Here is a 13,936-nt window from a genome sequence, read left to right as displayed (position 1 = left end):
ATAGGAGAATAATTCTTTCTCCCAATCCTGCTCCAGATGCCCAGCATGTCACTGATAAGAATTTTATAGATTATGGGCTCCTCGAAAACATCAGCTAAAAGGTAGCGTTCAGAAACAGGCAACAATTGACCAGATGGACCAGTCCATGACAGAAATCATATTCCACCCAGGTCAAGGCACATAGGAATATTCTCACTACCTGCTAGGCCATAATTAAGGATCTTATAATATTTTAGCTCTTAGGAACTGGAACCACCACTCTCCTTAGTACATATAAATCAACTGTTGAACTTTTCAAGCACTTGGCTTCTGGTAATATGTGAATCATGAAGGTAAGGAAAAGCTCAAACCAGTATCATCTGCTTTGGAGAACTGCAAGTAAACATTATAAGACTAAATGGTACTACCTCCCTCCATCCAATTAATAAAGCACCTGCAATGCTGTCTCCTGAGGGCAATAACTTTCAACAGTTTGTTAGAAATGTTTCTATTCATTTTGAAAACATGTTGCTAAGTGCTGCCTAGGCTGTCCGTAATCATCACTTACTAAATAGGTTATCTCTATAAACGAAGTCATGGACAACTTGTTCTGCTTAATTTTTGTAACTAACAGTTTTAATGGTTTTTTTCCTGACAGAGAAATAACTGGCTGGCCAAAACTAGTGTTGTAATCGAGTGATAAGCAAAGCTTTGCGGAAGGAAGACAGAATATTAAGTATTAAACAGGAAGTGTGAAACTTCTACCCGTTAGAAAATCTAAATTCTATTCACATGAACTGTTGCCACAATATACTATCACTAATGTTAATACCAGTACTAATATTGATACAAGTTCTATTAATCATTATCAACAATAACTATTACTGCTATTTGTTGAGAGCCTACTATGTGCCAGTTATTGTACTAGGCACTTTTATCTGTCATGTCATGTAATCCTCACTGTTATTATCTCCATCCCTCATGTAAGGAAACAGAGACTCAAAGAGGCTAAATTTCCCAGGGGTACACAGCAAGTAATTACTAGATCAGGAATTTGAATGAGGTCCACCAACTGCAAAGTCCTTGTTCTTTCCACTACACAGTATACAACCACTGCACTGTTTATGATTATAGGAAAAGAGGATAACGTTTTTACATCTCCAGATAGATTTTCTCTGGACTTATCAGACTTCATCAATGGAGTATATTAAAATTCCAAAAAGAATTTGTAGCAGAGCACAGCCTGTTATTTTATGTTCTGCTAAGCAAATACAAGGATGTAGAAAATGAGTATGCCCTCATTCATGGGAATAAGCAAACACATAATCTGTATATTCCCCCAACTTTCTCCTACAATGCTCGGCCACTTGAAGAACATTACTTGAAAAAAGAAAGTAGTAACTACAACAAAATAAAGAAATGAGGAAACTATGGCAGCAACATAGTTTCACATTTACGTCCTCAAGCATTTTTGTAGTTTGAATTTTTCCAGTGTTGGCAAATGTATGCTTTGCTTCTTTTCCTTGTTATGGCCGACATTACTAACCATCACAGCACTCCTTCTCACTGAGCCCACATGCTGCCTCTGTATCTTTTTAAGACCACATTTTGATAACTACTGGCAATGAATTGTAGTTGGCGTGTGATATGAAATCTATTTCTGTCCCTGTATTATTTACCCACATAAAATAGGCTTTCCTGAGGTTCAGTGATCTGTTACTCTGACTATAGTGACCATGTGCTAAGAACTCTACTCAGAATGTAGGAAATACTTAAACAGTATTATTCCTACCCTGTATCTATCCTTCCTAATGTTTAAACACATCTATAATTTTTAAATTTGCTTTGAATATCACTCCTTCATACTTTTTACCAATTATCAGGCTTATTATGAGAATTAAATAATCATGTCAATAAAAAACCTGAAGACTTACTGAAAATAAGAGGCTGACAAAAAATAACTCACGCTCCCAATTTAGCACTGAGGAGCGTCAGATTGTTTGGAACAAAGAGATATTGCCGGGCTCCCCTGGTGGCGCCGTGGTTGAGAGTCCGCCTGATGATGCAGGGGACACGGGTTCGTGCCCCGGTCTGGGAAGATCCCACATGCGCGGCTCGGCCCATGAGCCATGGCCGCTGATCCTGCGCGTCCGGAGCCTGTGTTCCTCAATGGGAGAGGCCACAACAGTGAGAGGCCCGCGTACGGGAAAAAAAAAAAAAAGAGAGAGAGATATTGCCCACAAGCATGAAATAGTCACAAGATTTATGGCATGGTTCTATGCCCTTAGAATTTTAGAACATCTTGTGCAAAATTTCACTTTAAAATTTTAAAGGAATATCAAAATTGTTTCATTAACTTGTGTTCAATTTGACGATTAGGCCTAATTATAGGGAGGGCAATGTTTTATTTTTTAATCTGATTAGATAAATGCTTCCTTCAAAGGTTAGGTAGGTAGTTTGTGTAGTAAATAGTGTGAAGTATAGTCCCTTAGTCATGAGACGAGAAACTCATGTAAAAACAGTGATATTGAATAAGATAAATGTTGCTGTTGTGGTTCTAGGTCCCTTAACCCTGTGCTGCCTCACTCACCTGTAACTGCCTCTTCCTCCACTCTGAAACCTATCAAGATACATAAGCAAACATTTTTGCAATGTGAGGAATAAACTAAATCAACAGCATATTCATTAATAGGTTGACCGTTACAGCAATAAGCTCTTATTCTTCCATTTAATGAGTTAAATGAAAGTAGATTATTCATCATGAATCAACCATTATGTCACAGACCAAACTTTTCTGTAGAGAATATTCAAATCTAAATTATCACTTATTTAATGAATTCCTTTAATACTTTCAGCATTGTGGTAAGGCCTACAGAAAACAGAAAGATATATGAGATATGATTCCTGCCATCAGGGAGTTTTAACTTACTCTTTAAAAACAAAATTCTTCTGTCTTATGGATTTTTCCCAAGGAAGTAATTCAACTGAAGCATAAAGATACATGTTCTATGATTATATAATCATCTGTAATAAATTTAATAAGGTTGCTAGCAATTTAAGAGTCTGACTCAGGGAATTAACAAATTATTAAGCATCAACCTACAGAATACTATACACTCACTTGAATATTAGTTATGAAGACCACTGACATATAGAAAATATTCCTCAGTATGTGAAATAAAGGCAATACAGAATAGAATGGACCCTATCTGTACAGTTCTGCTAACCATATATAAATGTAAGAGCTAGGAAAAAGTTATGTTAGAGTGGTAAGGGGAGAAAAGCCTTTAAGCGTGTGATAGTTTCATATTAAAACAAGATCCATATGGTAATTCTATTTTTAGTTTTTTAAGGAACCTCCATACTGTTCTCCATAGTGGCTGTATCAATTTACATTCCCACCAACAGTACAGGAGTGTTCCCTTTTCTCCACACCCTCTCCAGCATTTATTGTTTCTAGATTTTTTGATGATGGCCATTCTGACCAGTGTGAGATGGTATCTCATTGTAGTTTTGATTTGCATTTCTCTAATGATTAATGATGTTGAGCATCCTTTCATGTGTTTGTTGGCAATCTGTATATATTCTTTGGAGAAATGTCTATCTAGGTCTTCTGCCCATTTTTGGATTGGGTTGTTTGTTTTTTTGTTATTGAGCTGCATGAGCTGCTTGTAAATTTTGGAGATGAATCCTTTGTCAGTTGCTTCATTTGCAAATATTTTCTCCCATTCTGAGGGTTGTCTTTTGGTCTTGTTGATGGTTTCCTTTGCTGTGCAAAAGCTTTGAAGTTTCATTAGGTCCCATTTGTTTATTTTTGTTTTTATTTCCATTTCTCTAGGAGGTGGGTCAAAAAGGATCTTGCTGTGATTTATGTCATAGAGTGTTCTGCCTATGTTTTCCTCTAAGAGTTTGATAGTTTCTGGCCTTACATTTAGATCTTTAATCCATTTTGAGTTTATTTTTGTTTATGGTGTTAGGGAGTGACCTAATCTCATACTTTTACATGTACCTGTCCAGTTTTCCCAGCACCACTTATTGAAGAGGCTGTCTTTTCCTCCACTGTATATTCTTGCCTCCTTTGAGAATGGACTTGAGGATATGGGGAGGGGAAGGGTAAGCTGTGACAAAGTGAGAGAGTGGCATGGACATATATACACTACCAAACGTAAAATAGATAGCTAGTGGGAAGCAGCCGCATAGCACAGGGAGATTAGCTTGGTGCTTTGTGACTACCTAGAGGGGTGGGATAGGGAGGGTGGGAGGGAGGGAGACACAAGAGGGAAGAGATATGGGAACATATGTATATGTATAATTGATTCACTTTGTTATAAAGCAGAAACTAACACACCACTGTAAAGCAATTATACTCCAATAAAGATGTTTAAAAAAAAGATCCAAAAATAAATAAATAAAAATTAAAAAAATAAAATAAAACAAGATCCTACCTAAGAATAGTGTTTCTCAAAGTATAACTTTTCTTGAATCATTTTTAATAGGTCTCTTACTTTTATATTTACATGATGATTATAAAATATGGAAAACTTTTGAGGATAAAAACCTTCCTGCTTTTTAATGGCAGTTTTAATACCTACTGGTAACCTAAGAACTTTCTAAATTAAAATACTAATACTATTATGAACTCAAAGCGCTCATCAGAATCAAGACTTCTTGGCTCTATCAGTGCTATTCATTTTCACATATTTAGATATATTGAGAGTATGTGTTTATTGCACCTTAAACTATACTATTACCTATTCTAGCTATACTGCAGCCCTTTTCCTAATCTTAATTGACCATAATTTATACCTGGAACAATTTCCTAATTCTACCGCCTCCTCATTTTTCTGAGGAAGGTAGTAGACCTTTGACCTTCTGTTCTACAATATGTACTTTTTTCTGTGAGGTTTTGCTGTAAAGACATTTCTCAGGTGGGAAGCTCCCACTAGTCACCAAATAGCAGAAATTTCTACATGCTCAGCAAATAGCAGACTGAATTTATCATTGCACATGGTTGATAAGAAAGGGCGCCTATTGTTTATTAGGTAATATTCCAGAGAATTCATGTGAGGGTGATGGCACCCAACCCTCAAAGCCAGAAAATAGCAGCATTTTTCAACTTCATTATAAGGTGAAAGAAAAGTTATTGCACAGTGGCTGTGAACAATGAGGGAACGCTGACCTTCCTAAATCAACCGTCAGTGCGGTCGCATAAAGGCCAAAGTGTAACTAGGTTACTAAAGATGTATGGAGAGAAAGGGAATTATAGTATTGAAACATTCTAGGAGCAAATAGTGGATGCTTTTCAACAGAGAAATAGGCCATTTAAGTCATTTAGTATACAGAATGTCCTTCCATGACCTTTCTATACTAAGGACATAAAATTAGCAAATTACATTTTCACTCACCAGTTATATGAATTGTGAAATCTCAAGAGTTATTCTAGCATTATCTCAGGAGAGAGAAGTGGAAGTCATTTGACTATGTCTGTGCATCAAGAATGGCATAGGAGTATGAAGGGAAAGTCACCTAAACACATCCTTTTAGTTTGGTTCAGTTTCAACAGATTTCTCAGACGAGTAATTAAAAGACATGAGAGCCACAGTGTTTTGAAATAGGACATTCAGCTTCCTAACGTATATTGTTTTATTTCTGTTAATAAGCAATAAGGATTCCCTGGGCATTTTGATATTTAAACTTGGTCAGTGAACTTACTACAGCACTATTTCCTGAAGTATGTTCTGTAGGAAACTGGTCAGATAATTTAGGAAAATAGTGCAGAAGCTATTTTGAATCCTCTTAGGTATTCACACGGCACATTAGGATAGTGAAGGCTCTAAAAAACGCCACAATTAAAAACCCTGTTTAACTCTGTTTGCCATGGAGAACTTTATTGTTTTTATTGATATATGAACTTTTATTTATTTGATAATTCTTATTAATATAAACAACTCTAGGAAACTAAGAAATATAGCAACCGTTAAAGTGTTTATTTGTAGATGCCATGATAGCTTTTCAACCTTTAACATAACTAAACTTTGTTTAGGGTCAAATCATGAATCATTCTGATATTAATTAGAATGAAATAGCCCATAATCAAATAGCATTGCAGTTTTTAGTACAGGAAAATAAAATGTGGCTTTACAGCCTCCAAAATAGGAAATATGGTAACAGAATTGAGTAGTGGTAAAAAGAACACAAGTCACTGTGAAGAGTAACCAGACTCCATATGGACTACAGTATAATCACAAGATACATGCATTTAGTTTATGCAACTTTCAATTATATAGAAAGAGCAATAATCCCTGGATTTCCCTGTCATCCTTCTTCACCCCCCTGTCCACCTTCAACTAGAATTCAGTTTAGAAAAGTAGAAGTCAATGTAGAATCAAAGAAAAACCAAAGAAATGAATTTTAGGTCTTTAGTAGGGACTTTGTCCTAAATAATTCCAAGGGGCATCTTTCAGGGTTTTCAGGAGTCATACAGTGTACAACTTGTATCCCCATGTATTATGTACATCTCTGGCTTTTGTGCTCCTAAAGACCCGAGTCCTGGTGATATACCTATATGTATCTATATCTATGTATTCACACATTCACTAACCTTTTCAAAATAATACCCTTATATTATTTTTATATTAAAACTACAAAAATATCTCTAACTGGAATGCCCTTGTGCATCAGATCTTAGGAACAGAAATACAAATTTCTGTATCACTTACTTTAAGATCCATCAATGACAGATTCCTTTTTCTTGTTAACCCAAGCTTGCATTGATTTTGCTCTAGTTTTGTGCTTTATTAATATCTGTGCTTTGGGCTGTATTACCCTATACTTGGATGTATGTAAATCTTATTCATGCAGTTGAGCTCTATGACAGCAGAAATTACTTTTTAATAAATAATAAATTCTTGTTGAATGTTTGAGGACAGATAAATGGAGACTTGATCAATGAATTCACCACAAAAAAAAGAAGGGGTTATCATAGCAAATGTGAAAAAGGGGACTTCCCTGGTGGCACAGTGGTTAAGAATCTGCCTGCCAATGCAGGGGACATGGGTTCGATACCTGGTCCAGGAAGATCCCACATGCTGCAAAGCAACTAAGCCTGTGCGCCACGACTACTGAGCCTGCGCTCTAGAGCTCTCTTGCTGCAATTACTGAAGCCCGCCCACCTAGAGCCTGTGCTTCTCAACAAGAGAAGCCACCACAATGAGAAGCCCATGCACTGCAACGAAGAGCAGCCCCCGCTCGCCACAACTAGAGAAAGCCTGCACGCAGCAATGAAGACCCAATGGAGCCAAAAATAAATAGAATTTTTTTTTTTAAATGTGAAAAAGGCCAAAGGGCATAGATTCAGTGGCAGGTCAGAAAGCGTATGAGTGAATAGCCTGTGGCTAGTTACTTTCTTTGGGGGTATTCCTCAAATTTGAAAACAGAATTTCATGCAAGAGAAAAAAGTAAACAGAAGTTAGCAAGATGTGGGTTTTCTCAAGATACATCAAGTATAAGACCTAGTAGTGGCAAAAAGCAGGAAAAGACAAAAGAAACTGACAAGTGAAACTGACCAGGTATAAGTGGCTGATTTGAATATGATGGAAAAATTTTAAATCTCTAGTGTTCTATGGAGGATGAAAACATTTGATGTAAGAATACTGTAACATGTAAAAATAAAGTTGGGTATTTTTTGCTTTATCCGGCTTTTAAATGGTCTCCATGCTTGTTTGTTTGTTTTTTCCTCGTAGAATGCCAGACTCTCCTGGTGAAGTTCCCGAATATCCTTTGTTTGTGACGGTCGGTGACTGGCTAGATTCTATAAAGATGGGGCAATATAAGAATAACTTCATGGCAGCAGGGTTTACAACTTTTGACCTCATTTCAAGAATGAGCATTGAGTAAGTGGTGCTATGTTTATTACTATATTTAGATGCTCCACTCAGGAGATTATAAATTCAAATACTATATCAAGAACACCATGGTTAAACTACCTTCCCTAATACTAGGATGGTGTTTCCACATCTTTCCTCACCATTTCTGTCGATCATTCTAGTGAAAGTTGGACATTGCACTTTTAACTATTTTCCTTTGAAAGAATATATTTAATTCAAAAAACTATTTAAAATTTTAAATGCTTTCTAAAATGCATATTACTCTTGTTCACATCATAGACTTTACATCAACATAGTTTTACCTTTGCAAATTAGTTTTGACTCATGTATACTAAATCAATTCCTATTACTTTCATCAAATGTAATAATTGTAATAATACAATATTATGTTATCTCAGAGCTTTTTCTCTATGTTACAATGGTCCAGCATTTTTCCACTTTCTCAAATGCTATCCTTTCATGGGTGCAGTGAAAATGCTCAACATGTGCTTAAAAGAAAGATACTAAAACTAGTAGGTGAAGCCATATTAAATTGCCATTGTTGTAAAATAGTAATGGTAATTTCATACTGTTCAACATAATATAATGGCATTTTTTCAGATTATTGAAAGACCATGACAATTAAAATGGAGTCCACATTATACTTTCTATCCTACATGCTATTTTGCTAATACTGTTGAAAATTTATACAATTACATAAAACCCTTGGGCTTATGAAATATCTGAACATTACATCGGTACCTGAATTCTTTGTACCCTTAAATCTGAGGTTGACCTGACGCCTTCTCTGGCACCAGGGTAAAGAAAAAGGTAACAAACTCCTGTTGTTCATTTATATCTCTGCTTAAACTCTCATTTTACCAGGTATACAATTTTTGGCAAATCTGACATGGGGCACATTTACCATATCTAAATATTCATTTCCTCTCTGTCATACTTACCAGATCTAAATGTTCATATTCTCTCTCTCTCTCTCTCTCTCTCTCTCTCTCTCTCTCTCTCCCTCCCTCTCAATCTCTCACAGTGATATTAGAAGAATTGGAGTCATACTCATTGGACACCAGAGACGAATAGTCAGCAGTATACAGACTTTACGTTTACACATGATGCACATACAGGAGAAGGGATTTCATGTATGAAAGTACTACAAGCACCTGTGTTTTGTGCCTCAGCATTTCTAAAATGAAAGATATCCTCTCTACTACCCTCTCTTCTGATTCTCCAAACATCACTTCACAAACTGCAGTCTCCTGTCAGACTACGAGAACACACCCTTTGTTTATGCTTCCAACCTGGACTTAAAAATCACTCATCATAGCTCCTCTCTGAATAACCTGCAAATAAAACCCTGGCCCACTGCAGATTATCATTACACAATGGTAAATAACTCAGCATGGATGTGTAACTTTGTATAATTGTATTTCGGAACTGTTCAAGGACTTAACCCAAAGGAATTTGGGGTTAATGATGTATTTAGAGTTTGATGGTAGATTAAAAAAAAAGAGTTGACCTTGCTTTCATGTTTTGTGATCGAGTAGCTTCCAAACTGACATGAATATTTATTTTTTAGATAATTATATTCAACTCTGTGGGTCATATCGTTAACTCTATCCTACAATACTTTACCTGTCGAAGCCTGACGTTGTTAGAATTATTTGCAGAAAAGACCAATGATTTCATGTAGTGAATTCTTGTCAAGTGTGACTGGGGTGAGAAGGAAGTTATCAGGGAGGGTGAGGGAGAAACATACTGTGCTTTTAAAACTTCTTAAGTCTTGGTTTGTCATTTTTTAAAATTAACTTTATAGTGTCCTACATATTTCGTAGTAGGTGGTAGTTTAGAGGCAGGCTTTCCCCTCTAATTTTTTACTAACTATAGTATATTTCTCTACTGTGTTATGAAGATCACCCCTGGAAAGACCAAGAGTGATTCCATTGCTCTAAAGGCTATAAACAGAGTGAAGCATGGAATAATCCATGACTGTTTCCTTGGTTCATCTTCACAAGTTTGCAAGAGTAATTATCAAAGCATTAAGAAAATTATTCTCAGCAGAATTGCTTTGAATAAAAGATCTATGATTATAGCCTTAGATTAAACGTAACAAGATTTTAATTTAAACAGAATTTTATGATAGTTACATGGTGGCCCAAGAAAATAAACACATCGAACTGTCTAATATTGGTACATTTTGCAAGTTTAAGAATTTTTATGTTTTGTTTGTAAAAATAAGTTACACGAACATGCTGAGCTGTTTTCCAAACCTTCCAAGAGACAAGTATGCCGCTGCGTACACCAAAGAGGGTATAAACGGATCTAGCACATGAGCGTATATGAATTGTGTGTAACCCGAGTCCTTGATACAGTAACATAAAAATGTAAACACAGCTAAGGTGTGTTGTTGCCATAATCTTCTGGAGGCTGCAAAAACAGGCAAATATACTTTTCATTGAATTAAGCTGAGTCAGCTTATCAAAACAGTAATGTCGTATGAACAAATTCAATTATAAAATCAGCTGTTCCCTGTGAAACTATAAAAATAACTGCTGTGCTAGGTGGAAGAGTAGTGAGAATGTCTTAAGAGAAAAAAAAGAGCAGGTTGTCTGAAGATGCTGATTTCATATAAAAATGAAGTTTTATTTGATCTCGCAGATAAAGGTACCCTACCCACATCCTCAAATTCCTACCTAAATTACATTTTTTGGTGATAGTAGTTTTCTTGCTATAAAAGGAGTCTTGATTTTTTTTTTCCTATTTTAAGATTTTTTGATTGTCCCATTAGACTAGACCCTTCCACATATTTTCTTTTGTTGATTTATCTTCTGATTTTTGCCTCCCACAGCTAAAATTTTCTCATTTCAAAAGAAACAGAGAGAGCTAGAAGGAAGAGTCTTTAAAGTATTCCTTAAAGTACAATAAAAAAGAAAAAAGTGGGAAATCCATCACTTTTTAAGTAGGTGTGTCAGAAATAGCTAGCAACATTTTCCAGCCATCACCTGCATGGTCATGCATCACTCACAGACTGTCTGCAGTTTGCTTGTTACATTTACACAAATCTGGATGCATTTAGAGGAAATATAAAATTTCCATATTTACCTATCTTCAAATATATATTAAATAAGAACAGATGTAAAGCAGATTAAATTTATTAATCATATATATTTATTTTTATAATACAACAAAAACATATTTAGAAAATAAGGAATAGAATAATTATGGTCTTCCATAGGACTCTGTCAGCAACATCTGTATACTTTGATGAAATAAATTCTATAAAGTATTTAAACTTCTATGAGATGGGCATTCAGTGCTTGCAAGATTTAAATTCTCTGTTAAGAATTTTTTTCTTCAAAAATCCAACGATCCTATTCTATATCTGGTTAATTCATAGTTTTTTTTCCTTCCCAAACATCTTTCTGTAGTATTATAAAACTGCCTTTTCACTTTGTCTCTTACCCCCAATCCTCTTTAAAATTTACATTTATATTACATTTATATTTTTTGCTACTGTAAGCATGATAATCTTTAGTGTAAATTTGAACCTCATCATGGTCAGAACAAGGTATGCAAGATTAAACAGAAACATTAAAAAATAAGTATATCTATTTCTTTACTGCCTACCAATCACGATTTGAAAATTTTACATGAAATAGTTTGAGATTTACTAGTGCACATATTCAGTAATTAAAGCTGTTTAATATTCATAACATAGAACGTAATGATAGAAAGAAAATGAGTAACTTCCATAAATCACAAGCCTCCAAAAATAATCTTTAATAACTAAAATATGCATATATAGTCATGTACCTGCTTTATTTTAAATTTCCTAGTCTATACTACTGAGGGGCTTTTTAGATTTTGAAAATCAGACAGCTGAAGGAACCATTTTTTAAAATTTTTTACGTGGTCAGTTTCCAGCCTATAGTCAACTCATTATCTCATAGTATATATAAGACATAACTGGGAAAAAATGTAAAAACAATGTACAATCAAGAAGAGAGATTAGGTATGTAAATCATTACACTAAAAAAGCCATCAGAAGTTGCAAAGCTCTTGGTTTAACAAAAATCAAGAATTACAGCACTTTTGCACTGAGTTATAACTTGATAAATAAGTTATGCATGCCATAATCAAGAAGGATTTATTTCACTCTGTATTACTCTTTAAAATCTATCCAACTAAATACCTGAAAAAAAAAATTTTCCAGCCACAGCTTTAAGGCCCAACTCAGCCCATGCATGGAAAACAAATCCAAATTTAATCCTTGAAAAGCAGTCTTTAAAGGAGGTCTTCGGAAGACGTGGTGAAGAATGAATTACATTACCTATCCCCAACCACAATTTTCTTAAAAAGCCATTTTTATGTCTTTCCCTCCAAATTTCTACTCTGTAAAGCAGTCAGTTAAATTTCTTATCTCAAAATGTTCACTAATACTAGGTATTTTGGGTCCTACCACATAAATGGGAGCATTTACACATACAGAGGGTATGAATTCTGGCTTTTCGTTAACTGGAAATTAAGTGCTTTGGAAAGTAATTTCAAAATGGATGAAGATGATCCTTTCCTACTGCTTTAGCTAGGGAAATGTGTTATTAATTTAAAAGAAATAAATATTTTATGAATCAAAAACTGTTATCAACTCACAGTTGTCGTACATGTCTTTATATAACAAAGAGATTAGAAGAAGATATAATCACTTCTTTTAGTATCATCAACTTAACTTTTCCAAGTTCAAATTCCATTAAGTATCAAAGACTTATATTAACTTTCGATCCAAAAATATTTTAGTGCTTTTTATATGAAGACTCCAAAAGGTAGAGGAGCACACTGTGTCAAATTGATGGTATTCTTCCATTAGAGCACTGGGCACTGAAGTCATCCAGCTTTTGGTTTTTATGATCAACATTTTCAACAGATTTTCAATTTTTTATAATAATGTTCAATAAAGGTAGTGTAAACTTTAGTTCATTTTAACAAATATCTATAAGATGTCTCCTACATGCATAAAATTTTATGGCAAAGATGAGTTTGACTGTAGTGTCCTTACGTTCAAGTAACTCTTAAGCTTAAAACTTAGAGGTTAGAGCCTATTTGCTATGTTTGCTGTGATTGCCATGTCACTAAAGGTTAGTTCTTTCCACAGAACAAAAATACATTGAATAAATAAAACCTTGTCCAGTGTGAAATAAAACCTTGTATAAAAAAAAAAAAAAAAAACCTTGTCCTATGGAAAGAAATATGTTGGACCTCAAATTTTCCATAGAACACTCCACACTTCCTCTGGCAGAAGGGAGCACACTTGCTGGATTCTCTAAGAGAATCTCTCTTGTTAACAGCTGATTCTCCTCAGGAGTCACATACTTCTATTGTCCAGTGGCATACTTTTCAGTTCAGGTGTAGGCTCACTACCTCAAAGGTACTTCCAGTTAGAAAACATCAGCCATTTTTCAAAAACGATTCTGGGGTAATCTCTTGCCCAAGCCAATTCACTGGCCTTAGTAAATGTAATAATGAGTATACAGCTGAAATGGTTGCATAAAATTCTTTCAAACATGATATATTTAATAAAGGAAAGAGATGATTACTCATGACCAGAGCACATTTATTACTAGATGAAATAAAGGAAAAGAAAAATCTTATATTCCAGAAGAATAAATACCCCATCTTTCTCTTACTATTCCCTTAAAAAGATAAGTATTAGACAAGGGTTTCAAAGATTTATGAGGATAAAATGTATTTTTTTTTGTTATAAGAGGATGTGACGTGATATACGTGTCTCCTGGGGAAAAAAGATCCAGAAGAAGATCCAAGTCATCAAAATGTAATTTTAACTAATCCTCTTTCATCTAATAATTATATCCAATTTCAAATTAATGATGGATTTAAATGTTTAAAAAAGCATATTTACATCTTAATTGGAAGACTTAGGTTCTTTGCTCTTAATTCAAAAGAAGTTAACAAAAACCTGGTTGGCATTGGCTTTTTTGGGATATTAGAATAGATTTAAAAGTCTATTTTAGCTTATCAGTATTGATTCAAAATTATTGTATTTAAAAGTGATACAAAAAAATTAA

The 13,936-nt window shown here is 34.6% G+C and overlaps 1 protein-coding gene across 1 annotated transcript in view; it reads left to right on the top strand.

Moving 5' to 3' along the window:
* Positions 1-9,004, top strand: part of EPHA6 (EPH receptor A6) — an 868,762-nt gene extending 859,758 nt beyond the window's left edge. Inside the window, exons 17-18 of the mRNA XM_019922241.2 lie at positions 7,722-7,871; positions 8,890-9,004. Coding sequence (XP_019777800.1) covers positions 7,722-7,871; positions 8,890-9,004 — 265 coding nt within the window. The remainder of the gene's footprint in view (positions 1-7,721; positions 7,872-8,889) is intronic.
* Positions 9,005-13,936: the final 4,932 nt, after the last annotated feature.

The sequence above is a fragment of the Tursiops truncatus genome, chromosome 4, assembly GCF_011762595.2.
Source record: "Tursiops truncatus isolate mTurTru1 chromosome 4, mTurTru1.mat.Y, whole genome shotgun sequence".
Taxonomy (NCBI): domain Eukaryota; kingdom Metazoa; phylum Chordata; class Mammalia; order Artiodactyla; family Delphinidae; genus Tursiops; species Tursiops truncatus.
This window is presented reverse-complemented; position numbering and strand designations above follow the sequence as displayed.